This window comes from Stegodyphus dumicola, chromosome 12 (assembly GCF_044657685.1).
Source record: "Stegodyphus dumicola isolate Sdum_Otavi_A_Nest chromosome 12, ASM4465768v1".
Taxonomy (NCBI): Eukaryota; Metazoa; Arthropoda; class Arachnida; order Araneae; family Eresidae; genus Stegodyphus; species Stegodyphus dumicola.
The window spans coordinates 59,478,207-59,497,092 of record NC_140779.1 but is presented as its reverse complement, the minus strand read 5'-3'; the positions used below and the strand labels follow the sequence as shown (position 1 = coordinate 59,497,092).

The 18,886-nt window shown below is 32.4% G+C and overlaps 1 protein-coding gene across 2 annotated transcripts in view; it reads left to right on the top strand.

Annotated features, from left to right (window-relative positions):
- Positions 1-18,886, top strand: part of LOC118194064 (cell adhesion molecule Dscam1-like) — a 572,732-nt gene that overhangs the window by 544,577 nt on the left and 9,269 nt on the right. Inside the window, exons 21-22 of one of the 2 annotated variants that reach the window (XR_015044453.1) lie at positions 9,766-9,924; positions 16,127-16,667. Coding sequence is in view for 1 of the 2 variants with exons in the window: in XM_085827755.1 (XP_085683881.1) it covers positions 9,766-9,924; positions 16,127-16,379 (412 nt within the window). In the remaining variant the exon portion in view is untranslated. The remainder of the gene's footprint in view (positions 1-9,765; positions 9,925-16,126; positions 16,668-18,886) is intronic. The other variant, XM_085827755.1, reaches the window with a different exon arrangement.

Here is an 18,886-nt window from a genome sequence, read left to right as displayed (position 1 = left end):
AATGCTAAATAAAATTAATCAGATGAAGTTGCGAAGAATCAACTAACAGAGTTGGCCCTCATTTAAAAGATCACGGGCGTGTACGTAAATCACGCAGAAGTGTGGCCAAAGAACAGTAAGCTGATTAATAGCAGCAACGTGGCCGAAAGACAGAACACGCTCCTCTACTATTTTTGCAGTCTTATGAGCAAATTCTTCGAAAACGTTTAGTATCATCATAAGTCTTAAATTTAGACTGAATCAAAATATTAACTGGTAACGTTAAATTTCGGCTATACAAAAGAAAAGCCAGACAATCATCTAAAATCTGATGCTTCCCAGTTCTATGTGCTAACAAAGCAAAGGGTAAATGCCTGTCTCATTCTTCTTGTGTTTCAGAAACCAAATAACTTAAAGAGTTAATGAGCGTAGCATTTAATCTTTCCAAGACATCACCTGACTGTGAATAACTATGGAGGTGTTTTTACAAATTCCTAATTTCTTATAAACTTCAGTAATAGCTTGTGAGATAAAATTAGCACCTCTGTGATTGTATGCTGCCATGAGAAGCAATGAACAATTCAAATGTTTCAATTGCAGTTTCAGAAGAACAATTTTGTAAAGCATAGGCCTCTGGCCATCTATTGAAATATCAGTAATAAACAAAATGTTTTTATGTCCAGGAAGTGTCAGAGGGCCTATAATGCCCATAGCTGTACGTTCAATAGGTCTATTAGCTATTGGAATTCTCATTAAGGGTGCTTTGTGCGATGCTTTAAAACCACGCTTCTGTATACATGAATCGCAGGACTTTACGTAATTAAGAATTAGCTTATGCATGTTCTTCCAAAAGAATTCTGAATTCTGAATTCTGTGAAGGGTTCTATGAATATCAGAATGAGCAGCTACAGGTGAATCAGAATTTTATTACAAAATTGTTGGAACTAATGTTTTTGGTAAGACTATTCTATTTGGTTTTTGCCAACGTGCCTTAGGATTCTTAAATTTACAATATAAAATATAACTTTCAATGGAAAAAAATTTGTGAAGGAGGTTTTGGTATATTATTGTTTTGTAAATCTTCTTTTATTTATATACAGTAAGGATCTAGAGCTTGTTGTTCTTATAACTGTAATATAGAGTTATTGTAATGAGGACTTTGGAACAACTCTAAATATATTATTTTGAATACAATTAATTTACCCATGTATGTATATTTCATATAGATATGCATGTATTCATGTTGTTGCTGTTGAGACTCCTCTCACTTGTCTGACAGTAACATCAGAACAAGCCCACGAAATTCATCGGGGCAAGAAATACAAGATTTCGCCTATCGTTGGCAAGCGCCTTGAGCACCATACATGTGACGCTACGACACTGCTCAGTTCCTCCCCCGATTTTTATGGAGAGCACCCCGAGAGGGACGGGTCCGAAGGTCTCCCACCCCTCTTCCCCTAAAACCAACCTCTCGAGAGGAATTTCGGCTTGCCGCATATTTAGAGTGCCTCCATGCCGCACAGACACTATACATTTACAAGCATCCTACGGGACTCGAAACCGGAAAAAATCCTTCGGTACGGCAGTCAGCGTCGCTAACCTGTATCCCGGTTGGGCAACTATGTATTTATATATATATTTTAATAAACATAAAGGTGGATGCAACACTATAAGCAATTAAGCATACGGTAGAGGGATGGTGCTCGCGTTCTCCCGGCATTCACTCATTGATTCATCGCCCACCCTATACAGTGTTTAGTGACGCTGACTTCCATACCGATGAGCTCGGATTCGAATCCAGGAAAAGTCATGGATCTTTGCAAGTATTGTGTGCGGCAAAATACATCATGAGCCGAGAGTCCTTTCGAGAAGTTTGTAATAGAGGAAGAGGGGTGGGAGAATTCGGATCGTCCCCCAAGGTGTTCTCCCTCAGTTGGGGAGAACGTTTAACAGTTAACTAACATCAGCAAACTTTCATTTCGCTTGTGACGCTACAGAAGTACTGACTTAGCCTCTACCTGTATCTGTCCCACTCCAAAACATCTTCACGAATATAAAATATCTTCAGGTATGAAAACTGTATTCATAGCTTTCGTTCAGGAATTAACTTAAACATCAACACATTTATTTCATAAGACTATAAGTGTGTGATTTTGAAAAAGGTGTGATTTAAGTCTAGAAACTTCTTATTTAACTTTTTTGATAATGGAAAAGTAATACCACTTTACCTCGGTTTGTCACAATAGCATTTGTTTTTTCTTTTACCATTTGATTGTGAATTCCCATGAGGAGAGACTTTGTTAAAAGCTTTATTATTTCAGATCGCAGAACTACTTAACACGGAAAAAAAGTTCTCAGTTTCACAAAAGGTTTATGTTGCAGAGAAAAATAATAGATAAACAACGAATCCATCTTTGTCGTTTTCATTTATCTTTTTTAGTAAAGTGCTTCGCCTGTTTAATTATACTATTTAAGAAATCAATATCAGTTTAACGAACAATGAGAAGGCAAAATGAATCCATACTACTGTTGATTAAAATTTTTAATTATTCATTCCCATAGCTTAGAAAAAAACGAATGCAAAAAAAAATTCCCTTCTTCCTTTCCTACTTTAAAGAATAAATTTAAGTTTATTTTTTTAATCATGCAATGGAAAAATTTTTTATGCAGATAATCAAGACTCCTATTTAAGAGTACGCATTTTAGATAATTATAAATGAGAGATTATAATTAACATTTCGTAAACGAAGAAAATAATAAGAAAAATATTTTTCTGAGAGTTAATTCAGTAATTTAAAAGAAAAAAAATATTGTTAACAAAAACCTCTGATGAAATTAATATTCAAATAAATCACGAAACATGTTTTTTTAATTATTGCAATTGGGGTTTCATTTAATTTTATAATTATTTTTCTTAAATTTCAGCTCTGATTGCTTATAAAATAAATCCTTTAGTAATTTAACAGCTGTTAAATTTTGTGGAAGTTATTTATAAAATAAGCAAAAGTGTGCTTAAAATTTTACATAAATTGATTATGATACAATATGTCTTAATAAATGACATTAATATTTGGCACTCTTTTGTTATCATGACCGTGTTCAGAAATTAATCAAGACATATTATATTCATATATATATATATGGATGTTTGTGTTCTAGTACCCATGTGTATGGCGTATGTGGGTACAAATAGGGCGCAGCCCCATCCACCTAATCGACAAGATTTTATGACAAACAAGGGCTGCGCCAAGTAAAAAAAAAAAAAAAAAAAAAAAAAAAAAAACATATAAAAATACATAATTATACATGAAATTACATATTACATGAAATACATAAAAAATACATAATTATAAAAATGCATAAAATACACCACATAACGCACTGAATAAAATTATGTTAAAATTCCATATAAACACCAATATCTCAATTTAAATTATTGTAACACAAAATTTAAATACAAACTTTTATCAAATAGAAATACCAACATCAGAGCGATTATTATTTAGAAAACACATAAGTTCCCTTGCAAATTTAAATTCTTTTTCAGCACCTGTAAAAATCTTAATAAAATTATATTTTTTTCGTATGTCATAAGTAAGTGTACATTCTTCCACATAGTGCCTTGCCGATCCGACAACTCCACAATTATGACAATATTCATTCTTTTGTATGCCAAATCTTTTAAGATACACCGGGAAGCGCCCATGTCCAGTAACAATTTGATTAAAATCCAAATGACAAGAAATACTTTTATTAAACATAGGTTTTAAATAATAGGCATATTCTTTTTTTTTATTCGAATTATTCCAATTATCATACCACAAATCAATATAATACTGTTTGATTCTAGTAATAACCATTTTTCTTGAAGGCTGGACAATGGAACACTTCCTGGAAACATCCAAAGTCCCCTCTTTGGCCAACACGTCGACCCTCTCGTTACCTTCAATACCCACATGGGACTTAACCCATTTAAATTTAATATTATGCAAACCTTCAATTTCTTTACATAAACATTAATATCCATAACTAAAGAGTTATTACAATCGTAGCTTGTCAAGGCTTGTAATCCAGATAAACAATCACTATAAACTGCAATACTATAACTCTTAGATAGGTTTTTCTTAATCCATTTCATAGCGAAATAAATAGCAGCAAGTTCAGCCTGAAACACAGAATTAAATTTTTCTAACTTTATCTTTGAATAATCAATTTCTATACCATAATAGTAAACAACAAAAGATAGGCCAACACTTTCCCCAAACCTAGAACCATCAGTGAAAATATCAAGTTCACCAAAACAATCAAAGTTCATTTCATAATTAAATGCTCATTCTCTTGGCTGGGTGTATGCAGTAAGGATTAACATTATAAAATGCAGTACAAGCTAAATAATCACCATAATACATAAAATCTCTCTTACATGTAGATTACAAAAATTTATCATAAAAGAACTTATAAAAAATCGAGAGGGGCGGCGTGCCGGCCAATACACAGGCACTTTCAGTTGGAGTTGTCCTAAAACACCTAGCCAGTGACAGCAGCCAGGGCCGCTGAATCGTCAATAACTTATTCCTGATTCTCAACAACTCAGCCGCTCTGGAGCCCCAACAACCAATTCCGTATAACACAATAGGAACAACAACTACTCTATAAATAGTTCTAATAATACTTTTAAAGTCGATGACACCCGCTGGAAAATTTCTCTTTTAAATAAGAGTATTGAATCTGTTCTCCTTTGAATTTCCTTGAAGTGTGACTCGAAATTCAGTTTATCATCTATAATGAATCCCAAGTATTTGAGTTGTTCGACTCTTTTTAATAATGTTCCCTGGAATCGTAATCTGGGAGGTCTAGTCTTTCTTCCCCCATTTGGGAAAAACAAAAAAGATGTCTTTTGTAAGTTGAAGATGAGTCTTTCTGTTATAGCCCATCTCTCAAGGATATCACACACCAATGTAAATCTTTTTTCTAATTTTTCAAGAGACACATCGTAAACCACACAAAGTATGTCATCTGCATAACAGATGATTTCAACGCCCTCGGGAAGACTCGTATTCAGCAAGTTGTAAATTACTGCACCCCAGAGCAGCGGAGCACTCGAGGATCGCTGTGGGCAACCTTTATAAACTGATTTAACCACTGCAGAATCCCCACCATATGAATAAACAACCTTCGTATTGTGAAAGTAGCTACAAAAAATTTTTAATATATTGCAAGGAATCTTAAAATTCACGAGGGTGGAGAGCAGCGATGACCATATAATGGAATCAAAGGCCTTTGAAATATCAAATGAGACAACAGTTACATGATAATCTCTTTTTTTCTCAGAAATAATATTGATCAATTTATATAAAGCATCATTGGTTGATCTGCCTGCGACAAAGCCAAACTGTCTATCCGAAATAAAATTTTCTCTGTAGAAAAAATAATACAATCTATTGGTGAGAAGTCTATCCAGGACCTTACTAAAAAATTTTAACAAGCAAATTGGTCTAACCGCATGTTCATTTTTCGGTATAAATATAATTCTTGATATTTTCCACGCCCTCGGAAAAACTAACAAGCGGAAACATGTATTATATAATAAAACAAAAAAACTCTTCATAATACTTATAAAGGCACTTCACAACCACTGCAGAAATGTTGTCCAGTCCAGGAGCACTTTTATTTCTTAGTTTATTAATTACATATCCGATCTCATTAGAAGTAAAAGGCAGATCATCAGCACAACAATTTGAAAATTTTAACAATTCATGATCAATAATACCATCCTCAAACTCACCACAGTCAAAATTCTTATTAAAATATTCCTCAATCACCTCAGTGTATTCCTTATGTTCACCCTCCTGAACTCTACTTATTATCTGTGGTAGCCGACGCTTTCCCTGGGCAAAACGAAAGTAACAGTCATGATATACCTTATTTTCCAAAAAATGTTTAATTTTATTCTCATATTTACTCTTCTTAATCTGCTTTCTATAAAGTGCCATCTCTCTTTTATATAAAACTTTTCTCTTATTTCTTATTTCTTCATCAATATCTCTGAACTGAAAACTCTTTCTCAATGCTCTCGCCCGTCGCTTCATTTTTTGCAAACTCGTATTCCACCAATAGTTTTTCTTGACCTTATTTCCACGTATAGTCAGGTACCTCTTAGCCCTCTGGACAATCAACCTTTCAAAGTCATCCACAAAATTCTCCAAATTATTTTCATTATCTATTGATCTCAGTGGATCAGATTGTATGTGGGTATGTATGTGCGTGTATATACACATATATGTACGTAGACAGGTACACATGTGCATATACATGTACATACATTCCTGAATCCAGTGCCGAAAGCAGAAGAGTACCAAATATTTCGACAATATATTTTAATTCACTGTATACTACCACAATTATATTAACACAAAATTTATTTAAAAATATTTTAACATAATTCGGATTCCTATAATTTTAAATTGAATTGAAAACTGTCCGAAATATCGAAAGTGTTTGTGAAAATGAAATTTGAAATACTAAAGAAAAGAAATGAATCTGAGAACAGCAACTGAATCAAAAGAAAAAGTGAAAAATAAGTAAAAAATTGAAGTCTCTACACCGTATTCGCAAAGAACTATATATATGTGCATACATTTCTGCAAAAAGCCGCTGATGAACAATTTTTGTTGGCTCCTATTAATTTTAGACATTTCAGTAATTTTTTATACAATGGTAGTCATACATCTCGTATTCTAAGGTTTGTAATAAACACTATAGTCTTCGTTTGATTAGGACGAGATATGAATGAAAGTAGATTAACAACTGGCTTTTTTTTGCCGACTGCTAACGTTTGTTTCAAATAGCCGACTCAGGCCGACTGCCTGAGTTTGTTTTAAATAGGTTACTGCAAAGCACAAAGCGCTATTCCCCTAATGGAAGGGATGCCTTTATGGATAATTTTCTAATGGAACCTAGCTGTCATTCACGTTCAACATAAGATGAAACCGTACAAACGCCTCTGCAGCTAGCCCATTGGCCGGAATTAAAATTTAGTTCCAACTATCATAACTTTAACAATTTTTTCATTATTTTGCTGTTTGCAAACTTTCTGATTGTTGTCAACTGACGCGTGATCTTCGAAAGTTATATTATCGGCTTACCTATCTAGCGCTAAGAGAATAACAGACATCGTCTCATGCAACAAATACACTACTCTGCACAGAAAATGCCACTGCTTTGATAAAATATTAAACGCGGATCGAAATTTAGAAACATTCATATGTGTAGGTAATGAACAAATAATTTTCAACTATCAAACTACTGCCCACTTGCAATGAGTAATTCACATGCCTCAGTGGGTCATATGACTACAATATCATGTGATACCGAGTAGGATGTGAAGTTCTAGAAATATGCGCCGAGAAATTATATCTAACATGTGGTGCTGATTAAGATCTAATCTTCATTCCAGCAATATCTGACATAAGCATATAACCGATTCCAATATGTCTAACCCAGGGATTCCCAACACTATGCCGAAGGGCACGATCGTGCCCGCCGATCGTTTAACGTGTGCCCGCCGCTGTGCGATCACAATAAAAATGTTTTAGTTTTCAATAAAGTTCTACAATGAAAATTTTCAACAGAAATTGCGTCCAACACAGATACCAGCCAAAGCGAAATGCGACTGATTGCTTTTTTATGTGCATGTATTATTAACTCTATCCAACTATAAATTCACCTTGAAAAGGTAAATGGTGCCCGCCGTCCAACAGATATTCTAGAATGTGCTTTTAGAGACAAAAAGCTTGGAAATCCCTGGTCTAACCGATTCAAAATCAGAGAGTGTTTATGGAATCTTCCCTGCCAAAAAAGGAACATGAACTACTTCTATGTATTCTCTGCTGATGTTAACCGTGTGAGACTGCACTTTACCATGTTGAAAACTGGTATTTATGCGGTAGGCTCAAGAAGGTCTTAATACTTCATAAAACAGCAGCGTGTTGTGATTTATACTCGTTACGTGATCTTCACTTAAGATGCAAGTTCTATTTCAGCTAATGTGTTATTTTTATCTTGATTCTATCCTGTACTTTCTAGTTTTTCTGCTAGTTTTCACTAGAATGCGAACTGAACTTTTAGTTCAGATTCACAACTTGGGCTACGCATTCGAAAATAGTTTATTTTTTAAGTGGTCCACCATTGTATCGATCTGGTTTAGTTGAGTGACTTTTTGAAGCGATTAATGCTTAGAGATAACAGTCTAATACAGCTGCAATTAGTATGGAAGCTATTTGTTGTAGCTGTTTTAAACATTTGTATTTATAACACCTCGCAAATGGTCTCAGAAATTCAAATCTTTTAAATATCAAACAATAGCGGACAAGTTTTTTTGAATTTTAGTTGTACCTATGAGACGCAGCTTTAATAGACCTCGTAATTGTATTTTATTTATTTTATGTACTTTTTGAGTTTCATACTTCTAGTTAAGTGCAAAGATGAGAGTTCTTTGAAAGCACAAGAACCAGGATGTAGTTTAATACTTACTTATGTTTAACTTTAGAATGATAAAGTTCATTTCTTAACTATCGAAAGCTATGTTTATCTCTGTTTGCAATTCAGTTATTGCTTTATCATAAAAAATTATAAGGAAGCGAAGTAAAAAAAAAAAAACTCGTTTTCTGGTCTTAGAAGAAATTTTAATTTAAAACCTCACATAATTTATATGAAATGTATGAAAGTAAAGTTCGGTGAATAACATCATACGATGTACACACGCAGTAATGAACGAACATGAAGCGCCGAAGAGCTATTCTGTAACTTGTTTGAAGATGTCTAATCCTGGCATAGGAATAGGCGTTATGTTTTCTTCTTGGTAACACTCTAGCAGTAGTTGTAAAATGAACCATTGAATGATTAGTTTACAGTCGCCTGGAAGCTCTGTAAGCATGGTAAATATGCGGGAAAAAGTCATAACAAGCTGAAACAAATTTATGGATACGAAGCTCTTTTTTTAAGGATGGATTTAAGAATGGTTTAAATGTTTCCGGGAGGGACGGTGTTCCAATGACTACACAATTCAAACCGGTGGGCCCGTAATATTTCCTAGTGGCAAAAACACTAAAAAAGAAGATATTAGCTAGAAAGAGCAACAATGAATGCTACCATAATACAAAGATTTTCTGGCAAATCTGTAGCAAACAGTGTTTTATGTATGTCCAATATACGCCGAGACGGGCAGTTGGTTTTTTCCACCGGCCACAATTTGCCAAACTCTGGAATCAGTTTAGATCCTATAAAGTAGTAGCCCTCTTTTACTCACCTGATGTTACTTCAGCAGACTTCTTCTTTTTTGTCAACTTAAACGAGTGCTGAAAGAGAATGATTTTCGGATATTCCAAACATTCAAAGCCATGTGACGAGGGTTCTCATACTCTACCGAAAGAGAAATTTGCCCGTAGTTTTCAGGAAAAGTATAATCTTAAAGTTTGCAATGAACTTTGTCGGATCAAAAGATCATTACAAACTACGAACGTTGGTTTGGAAGAATGCAAATTTTTTTTTCTTATTTAGGTGAGAATATTTCGTTTATAAACACATTCACCGAATTTTATTATTATATATTATATATTTAGAACCGCATATAACTTTCAACGTTAATTCTGTACTTTCAATCTATACTTGCTTTAAACTAATTTAAGCATCTTTTAACATATATTTCTTTACTTTGAGTTGTCATTTATAATTTATCATGGTACAAGTAGTGACTATGTATACTACAAAGTATATGTTTGTTTTTAGCTACAGTTCCTCCTCTGATATCGATGATGGGCAGCAGCAAAGAACTCTTTCAGAAATTGAAGATAATCATTCCTGTAGCCTGTACAACAATTGTTCTCGCTCTCATAATAATAGTGGCTTGCATTGTCTTCATACGAAAGCGCAGAACAATCCCAGAAGGTAAGGTGGGATTCCTATAGGAACTAGAGATTTATATTTTTAACATTTTAATAAATTAAATGAAGCGTGCATTATGAAAGGATGTCTGTAAAATTAGCATTTGTTTTCAAATGAAACATATGCGATGTAGGAGTTTGACTGCTTGTAGATTATTACATATGTTAGCATGTCTCTAGTTGTTACCTCTTTATAAAATATACTAGAGAATAAAATACGTATTGGAACCAGGGCACCAGATTATGTGATTTATGCTTTAATTATTAGTTTTAGAAGTAATACTTAGAGAATACACTGATTACCAACAAGTTTTACTAGTAAAGTTTCATCGTGGACGTTTAATACTGCTTTTAAATAAAATGCAAAATTTATTACTCAAAAACAACACTAAATAGGTATCAATGTTTATCCCATAGAAGTTGTATCCTAATTATCTTTAAAGCATCAGCATATATGAAAGAAGGCGAGTGACTATGCCGCTTGTAATCAGGAAACACCAGTCATGCATGGAGCAGTCAGTACAGAAAGCTGAATGTAATCAGGAAAGCGCTTTTCTAAGTATGCACAAAAATCTCATCGGAAAATACTGCAAATAAACTGAATTTACAAAGTAAGCCACATTGTAATCTGCGTCGTATGGAAGAGATCCTTTCTTGATACCAAAATTCTGAAAAAAGCAACAAATTAGGAAGGAAAAAAGTCAGCAATAGCAACTCGACATTGATTGAATAATCTGGAACTATTTATCCTTATAGAATAAATAAAAATACCGTTAGATTAAACTTGAAGCCTAGAAAACAAAGAATTAAATGTCACTTATCTCAGCTGCTGTAAAGCCCAATGAACAATTAAATTGAAAGATTCATTGATATGCGGCCTGATAAGGAATCCATCTGAGTAGATACTTTGTTCAAGAGGATCGCATTATTTCACATTATTCATCCTCTGGCATTTTCGCCTTCCTGTTGATGGGGGCCAAAGGCATTAACATTCTCAAACGCGTTAAAAGCTATTTTATGTTTTAAAAGTAAAAGTTTTTGTTTTTCTTTTTTTTAATCTGTGGCTGTTGAAACCTGCCTTTGTGCTCCACTTAGATTTCCCCAAAAATACAAAATATAAGATTTCTTTATTAGTTAAATCTACTATGTAACGAATGAAACACTATAATTGAACTAAACACCATAACTGAAAATCTCAAAGTTTGGAAATTATGTATAGCAAGCCTCCATCACTTTTCCTCTCAAAACTGATATTTTCTACAGTCCATAAGACCTAAGAGTATGCGTGGAATTCACTATGACGCATTTACTAAAACAATACAATTTTGAAACTGTTGAAACTTGTCATCGTTTGACTAACATGTTATTCAGTTCATCACCAACTTTCGTAAATATCGAACGCATTTTAGTACCGATAGAAGATGAATATAGATAATCAGTACAAACGTTCTGTACTACATTTTTTTATTTTCGTTTGGTGTGCAGCGGTGCCAGGTGTGCAGCGATAAAAATTAATAGTGTACATGGTGAATACACTAGTGTAAGGACTGCCCAAAAATAGTTTAACAAATTTAAAGTTGAAAAAAGCAGCATTGATGATGAACCCCGTCCAGGACGTGTTGAACTGTTAGAACCAAATCAAACGATTAATTCACAAGTTTATAGTAAACAACTTTGCCGTCTAAACTCAGAATGGATCAAAAAACGTGCGCGATTGGTAAATATCAAGAAAGTGTTGTTTCATCATGATAATGCTAGATCGCATACGGCTCGAACAAGTGGTGTAAGTGAGTGGAATAAGTGGTGTAGTGAATTTAATTGGCAGCTTTTGCCACATCCTGCTTACTCCCCAGATATTGTCCCAAGTGATTTTCACTTATTTCGTGCCTTACAAAATTTTTGCTGGGAAAAAAAATTAAATTCTAAACAAGATGTATGCAATGAACTTTCAAGTTTTTTTTTTTTTTTTTTCCATCAAAACCAGAGCTTTTTTACAGCAAGGGCATAAAAAAAACTGCCTATAAGATAGCGACACATTGTAGATAATGGAGGAAAATATATAATTGATTAAAACGTTAAAGTGTATTTATATTATTTTTATATTATTTAAAAAATTACCAAAAAAAATGCGCACGAACTTATGGACTGACCCAGTGCTAAAATTTTATTATCGAATATCATATTTAAGGACCTCCCACTCCGATCTGAGCAACACGAGAGGGATTTAAAGCACTATGACTGTAGGTGCATCTTACCAGCGTACATCCAAACACAGAACAGCTATGCTGGAATCGGCAAGCTCATCTATCTCATTAATGTGAATACCATCATTTATTTAGTTTTTATCTAATAGGATAAAGATTATCCAGACTCAAATAGCCTAGAATTATTAAAAAACGAATACAAATGTCCTTCCTTTAACTTAATTACTTAATACTGATATAAAAATTAAATAAATTTCCATTAATTTTAATTTTTTAAATGTAAGTATGTTGGTAGTAACATACTTTAAAAAAGTTGCTTTCGATCAAGAGAAAGGTGGTCCAAGAAATATTCTATTTTATAAAAGTAGTTCCCATTTGAAAAAAAAAAAAAAAAAAAAAAAAAATGCGAAACGCTGACCATTAAATTCCTGAATGCAATCTGAAAGAACGTCTGCAGAGCTCTTAAGTTATGATAGGCATACTTTACAACCGGTGTTAAATACGTATGCTACGAAAATTTAATTACAAATATTAAATCCCCATACTCTTTTCAATAAATTCCAATAAATTTTTAAATGGGCTTAAGTGAAATGATAATAAAATCATTGACTCATTTACTTATATTAATTGATTAAATTACAAAATAATTGCATCGTAGGTTATCATCATACATCACAAGTAAACGCATTGAATCTAAAGAAACGCTATCATGTTTTTATTCATAATTTTAATTTCATGCGACATGCCAGTTTATGGATGCACTTAAAAATCTCCTTCAAGATTTCCTTCATTAAAGAGCCTAATGTCATATATTACAGCTAATCGCTTTTCGAGTTACAGACGAACGTCGGAAGGCAAATCTATTTTTAATTATACAGATGGATTATAAATTGCTCAGAGAGTGTTTTTAGTTGTACTTAATAGATAAGGGCGCAATAACGGTAATGACGTCAAGAGTAATGAAAAGCCGCGATTAGCATGGTAATGGTCACATAAAACCTTTATTATTATTTTCGTTGTTGTTAATGGATAGATATTAAAGCTTGTTTTATGGCGTAAGATGTACATTGCCCCGAAATAGTATAAAAATTAGCTTTAGCTACTTTTGCAGATGCAGTAGACCTGGAATATTTGCACTACAAGGGTTATAGAAATTCATGTCATCCGTCAGATTAGCAATACGCACTGGAATACTTGTATGCTATTAGCAGAGGGAATACATGTAACATGCACATCGCGTCGTTTTAATTATTTCCATGATTAACCTTTTAGGTTATATTTCGTATTAGGAAACTGCTTTAAAAACAGTCACTGCCTTTATATTTCAATAGCTAAGAAGGAGCCTAAAAGCATATTTAAATTAATGCGTATCTCTTACGAATAGAATTATTTTAAAGCAAAATATGCTACCATACTCATTAAAGACGCTTAGAATAAAAATAAGTTTACTATTTCCAGTTCTATTTGCGAGATTATGTAAAATCCTGTTTTGTTTTCACCCAGTTCCTTAAAGTAAATAAGATTTAATGTAGGTATTGTTAGTTCTACTATAATTAGCATTCTCGTTTTGAAAATACCAAATGTTCGTTGTTGTAAGAACGCTTTGAATTGTTCCAAAATCTCTTGAATCTTAGTTGATGCAGTTTCCAAATGTAAATTAATGTTCCCTAATTTTTTTTTAATTAATTCTCTTTCATAATGTCAAACAAAATTAGCAAATTTTCGAAGAAAATTAACAAGCATGCTTATTATTTTTAATCTTACTCACGTTTTAAATCATACTTGGTTTTCTTGTAATTGTCCTTGCTAATTTAAGACTGATAGCTTGCTAATTTAAGACATGACATACAATATAGCATACATTTTTAAATATATTTTTTCATATTAAATATATTTATTTCTTAATAAATAATCTTTTAATTAATTTTTAAATTTCATAATTATTCGTATAAAATTATTTATCTCATAATTATTCATATACATAAAAGTAATTCATAATTATTCATATAAAAGTGTGTGAAATAAATTTTCCTAAATGCTGTTAATATTTCAAAATACAATTTCATGACAACCATATTTCGTAAATGACTGTCTCTAATATTTACCAGTGCATTTAATAAGTAATAATCTAATAACTAATAACTAATAATTTCCAATGCATCTAATAAGTAAATGTATGCACTAAATATCATCTGTAATTATGTTCTCTAAAGCGACCACGTTCAAAGAAATTGGTCAAGTGTTAATATATGAGTGGTTTTAGTTATGTACCAGTTATTAAAACATATTTCTTGTTAAAATTTATTATATATTCTAAAAGGTGTTAATTATTTTTCATTTATTATGATAATTTATTAATGTAGGAATGATACGCAGGGCAATATTTATCTCATAATGTAGCCAAGGATTTTAATTAGCAAGTGCACATAATCAAGATTTTTATTAAATTATTATTTTTATGGTATCTGCATAGGATTTACACCATCATAGGACAAACACTATCATAGAACGGACATCGGCATAGCAGCAGATTTCGAACTAGCTTCTTAGCCGAAAGGCTGTCGGGTCTACCAAAGAATTTGAATGGTAACCTTCTTTGAAAAGTTCTTTGGTTCGACAGTGTCAGCTATGTGCCGCATAACCATCGAAAAATGAAGGTGACGACCCGGCACCTTTCTCTCTGTTCACTGCCGCATACTCTATTTACCGCTCGCATAATTCGCAAGTGCACATCAGTATCGCCACTGAGGGAAAGGTTCAAAAATTGGACCAATGAGCTTCTACTGCTGTTGTGAAGTTGAATCTTTAAAAGTGTGCATAAGAGCACATGTTGTTGTTTACGTTCTGTTTTGCATTTGTTTCGCAGTTATGTACAGAGTATAAATGCTGCTTCCATTTTAGTAGAAAATCTCGTAGTGCTTTAAGTTTATTTAATCGTCAGCATTTCACTTTCGCGAAACTTACCACACACTAATATTCGGATTAATGTTCCTCGTATATTATCGCTCTTTACATCGAGAAAATAATTCAAGCTACAATTAGTCTCGAATAATATGTATTTACTAACACCTGTGGATTTACAGAATTCTAGTGTATATTTTTTTAATTGAGATGCTAATACTTAGAAATGTTACAATGAATCTAGTATTTTCTTATCTCAATGTTTGCATTCCTTTAATTTAGAAAGTTTAAAATTCAAAATATGTATTATGAATGATCTGATTATTCTTATTGTTAACGTTAAAAGTTATTTATGAATAAACTGAATATATTCGTTGTGAATACGATAAATTCATTATGTTTGAAGAGTATTTCTTGTACAGGCAATGCACTTATACTGGAAATGCACTTGAACAGTTATTAATTAAAATTTTACACTAAATGTGCAGAAATGCAAATTTAAAATGTTCACTTTGAATAAAACTGAGTATTGGCTATTATTATAGAACATTATTTTCATATAGATTGCAATAAAAAATACCAAGACTTCTACTATTTATATGTATAATTATGCTTCTTTTTGATCTCACTTCGCACTGAAACTTTTCACAAGAAAACCACGATACTTTAATTATTTTGTACAGGAAATTGCGTGACAAAACATTTTCAACCATCTGTGCGGCGAAAGTCATGTGAAATAGCAAAAATATTACTGAAAGCCCATTGGTCCACTCTAGAAGCCACTGCCTCGGTGGCGATTCAGATGTGCACTTATATGCGTACCGCCCTCTAATAGAAATATGCGTACCACCCTCTGTTATGCGCGGTTACGTCATCAATCATAATAACCGTGAATTCTCTGACACTAATAGAGTTGAACCTTATTGTAATGAACTTTTAAAACTGTGCCATTCTTTCTTGTTGATCCTGCATAAAGAAACTGCTCAAAGCACTTCTACTATAATGAACCCTTACGTTCCCGCCGCCCCTCCCCTTGAATTCTATTAATTTTATTTGGCATGCCATTCTTATCCACTGACTCATTTTATTTTTTCCCTCAAGAACCCCACCAGGAGGGAGATATCTCCAAACCTGTGGACACGGTTCCAATGACAGTGTGGGAAAAGACTGGAAGACAAGACGCCAGGGCATCGCAAAGCAGAGAGCAGCTCTACTTCCCTGCACCTTACGCTGTTACTCCTCGTATTTCCATGTACTCCGCGGACTGTGATCCAGATGCCATTCATAATCAGCAACAGCAACCACAACAACAAGAAAACTCCCGCACGTGGAGACCCGAAGAAAGGGAACACACGTATGATGTTCCTTTTGTGCATAGACATGTGACACGAATCTAGGGTAGAAGTCGGTTGACGGCCCAAAACTTTAATATTATTCCTATAAATGGAAAATAAGACCAACTGACAACTATGTGTTTAATATTCAAACAAACGGAATATACATATATTTTTATATTGATGGATCAGGTCGAAACCATGCTTTATTTCTTATCGCGGAATTCGAAAATGGCATGGTAGTCTCCGAATTGAAAGAGCAAGAAATGTTACGAACCTGATATAAAGAAATTCAGATTCTAAATTAAGTAAGTAATAATTCTTATCGGACGGGATTAGTTGTAGGTTTCAGGTTTTTATCTAAACTCTGCAAAAGAGAGACTACTTTATTAATATTTGAGAAATTCCATTTGAATTGAGATGGAAAATATATCTTCTTTGAAGAATCTGCGTATGAATCAAAACCAATGCCAAATGATCAAAATTAATATCAACATACACTTAGGTTCATATTTGCATTCAACATCAATGTTTGCCAACAAAAAAAGTCTTCATTTAAAAGGCAGATTTTCTAAAAACGGTTTAATGTCTTTTAACTTTTTAGAATTGCTTTAGTTTAATCTTTAAACATTTGAAATGATTCAAATGTCAAAATATTTTAAGTACTCTGCTTTCGTCTTACTGTAGAAGGTTGGGATATTTGCTTCGTTTGTCGTGTAGCAGATTCTTGAAACTATATTTAATCTCGTACTAGGTTCGCTGAATTATTGAAATTACCGATGCAATACATGCTGCAATCCATTGCTATGATACTGAAGGTAGCGACACTTCTTAAAAGTATAACAATTTTATTCACATAAAAAGTTTGTCTTAAGTAACAGCGGGAAGTCTTCGCTCAGTGATGGAAAAGATACCGTTTCTACCAGATGGCAAACTGGTCCATCAATGGTGAAGATTGTCCAATTTATATTTTTACTCTTCATTCACCAAAACTTATGTCGTCTAACTCCTGTTTCATTTCCAGAATTATTGAACAGTTTTAGAATAATAGTACGCTTTTATAGTCCTGTCGTTCACTTTTGTTAAACCTGTTCTCATAATTAATTCCATTCTCTTAATGTATGGTAATACTAAAGTCATTAGACAGGAAATTGTTTGCTTGAAACTCTGCCCTGAGCAAGGTATAGTACATGAAACTAAAACATAAAAATCGATGCATTTTTGCGAGAAGCTACTAAATTGTTTGCTTGAAACTCTGCCCTGAGCAAGGTAAATATTTTCTAATGAGTGATACTTCTGTATAATTAAAAGATAAATTATTTATAGGCTATGTCAATTTTTGGAAAGTGTATCTTTCCTTCTTTTATCAAATATTTTTTCGTATCTTAAAAATTTTCGGATGAACTGTTTTCATTAAAAAAAAAAAAAATTTAGTTCATCAGCTGATTTGAATACAGAAACCCAAATGTTTTCAAGTAGAAGGGAGATTGTAACTGAATATGATGTATTCTCCTCTTGATAACGTTGTATCAGATTTAATTGAATTCCTGTTCTTTATTTTTCTGATTTGGGTACATATTTTAGTAATTTTTAGGTTTTAATTTCACATTTCTTCAATTCTTATTTTTATATTTATAGGATATTTTTTTAATTTATTGGTATTAAATTTCACTTTTTTGGAGATTTTGTGTAAAATAGGTTCTAAATTTCTTATTTTTTTTTCTCTATATTGATTAATTTTCAGCAGTCTATTGCGCGAAAATACTTTTAATAACTATGCTTTTAAACAGAAAATTTTTGTGATATATATATATATATATATAAATTCAGCTATATTATTTTCGATAAAAATAATATAAAATATTTACATATTTTTACATACGGGAGTTTTATTGTGTCTATTACGAAAATACAATTATTATTCACTTTCTTAGGAATTTGAAAACTTAATTAAAAATCTTTAGACAATTTCACATGTAACAAAAGGAACCGGAAAGCAATGAAACGAGAGCCTACATAAACGTATTCAGGAGAAATCAATCAACGTATAATCGACAATCAAGAATAAATTAATTTTAAAGTATAGCGCACATTATAAAAGTGAGAAATCAATTTATATTTACTGTTAAATAATATAAGTAAAATGGAATTAATGTTAAAATAATTAAGTTATTTTTCTTCAGAACAGTTTCTGTGCTGTAATTAATATTTAATAATTTTGAACGAACTCAAATAATAAAAGTATTTTTCATGTTTAAAAGCAACTAAATTAAAAATAAACGTAAGCTAATTTTATCAAAAAATATCAGTAAATAGTTATTTAGGGAAAGGTGAAATTCTAACAAGGTATTACCTAAAATGGACTTTTAAAGATGAAGATAATTCAAATACCGGCATATGCTAATTGTACTTTTCTCCGCAATAAAAATCCATTAACTAGTTTAATGTCTGTCATTGTAAAATAAAGTTCCTCTTATCATCCATCAGTAATCCTTAGCAAGTATGAAATTATACACCGTTATCTACT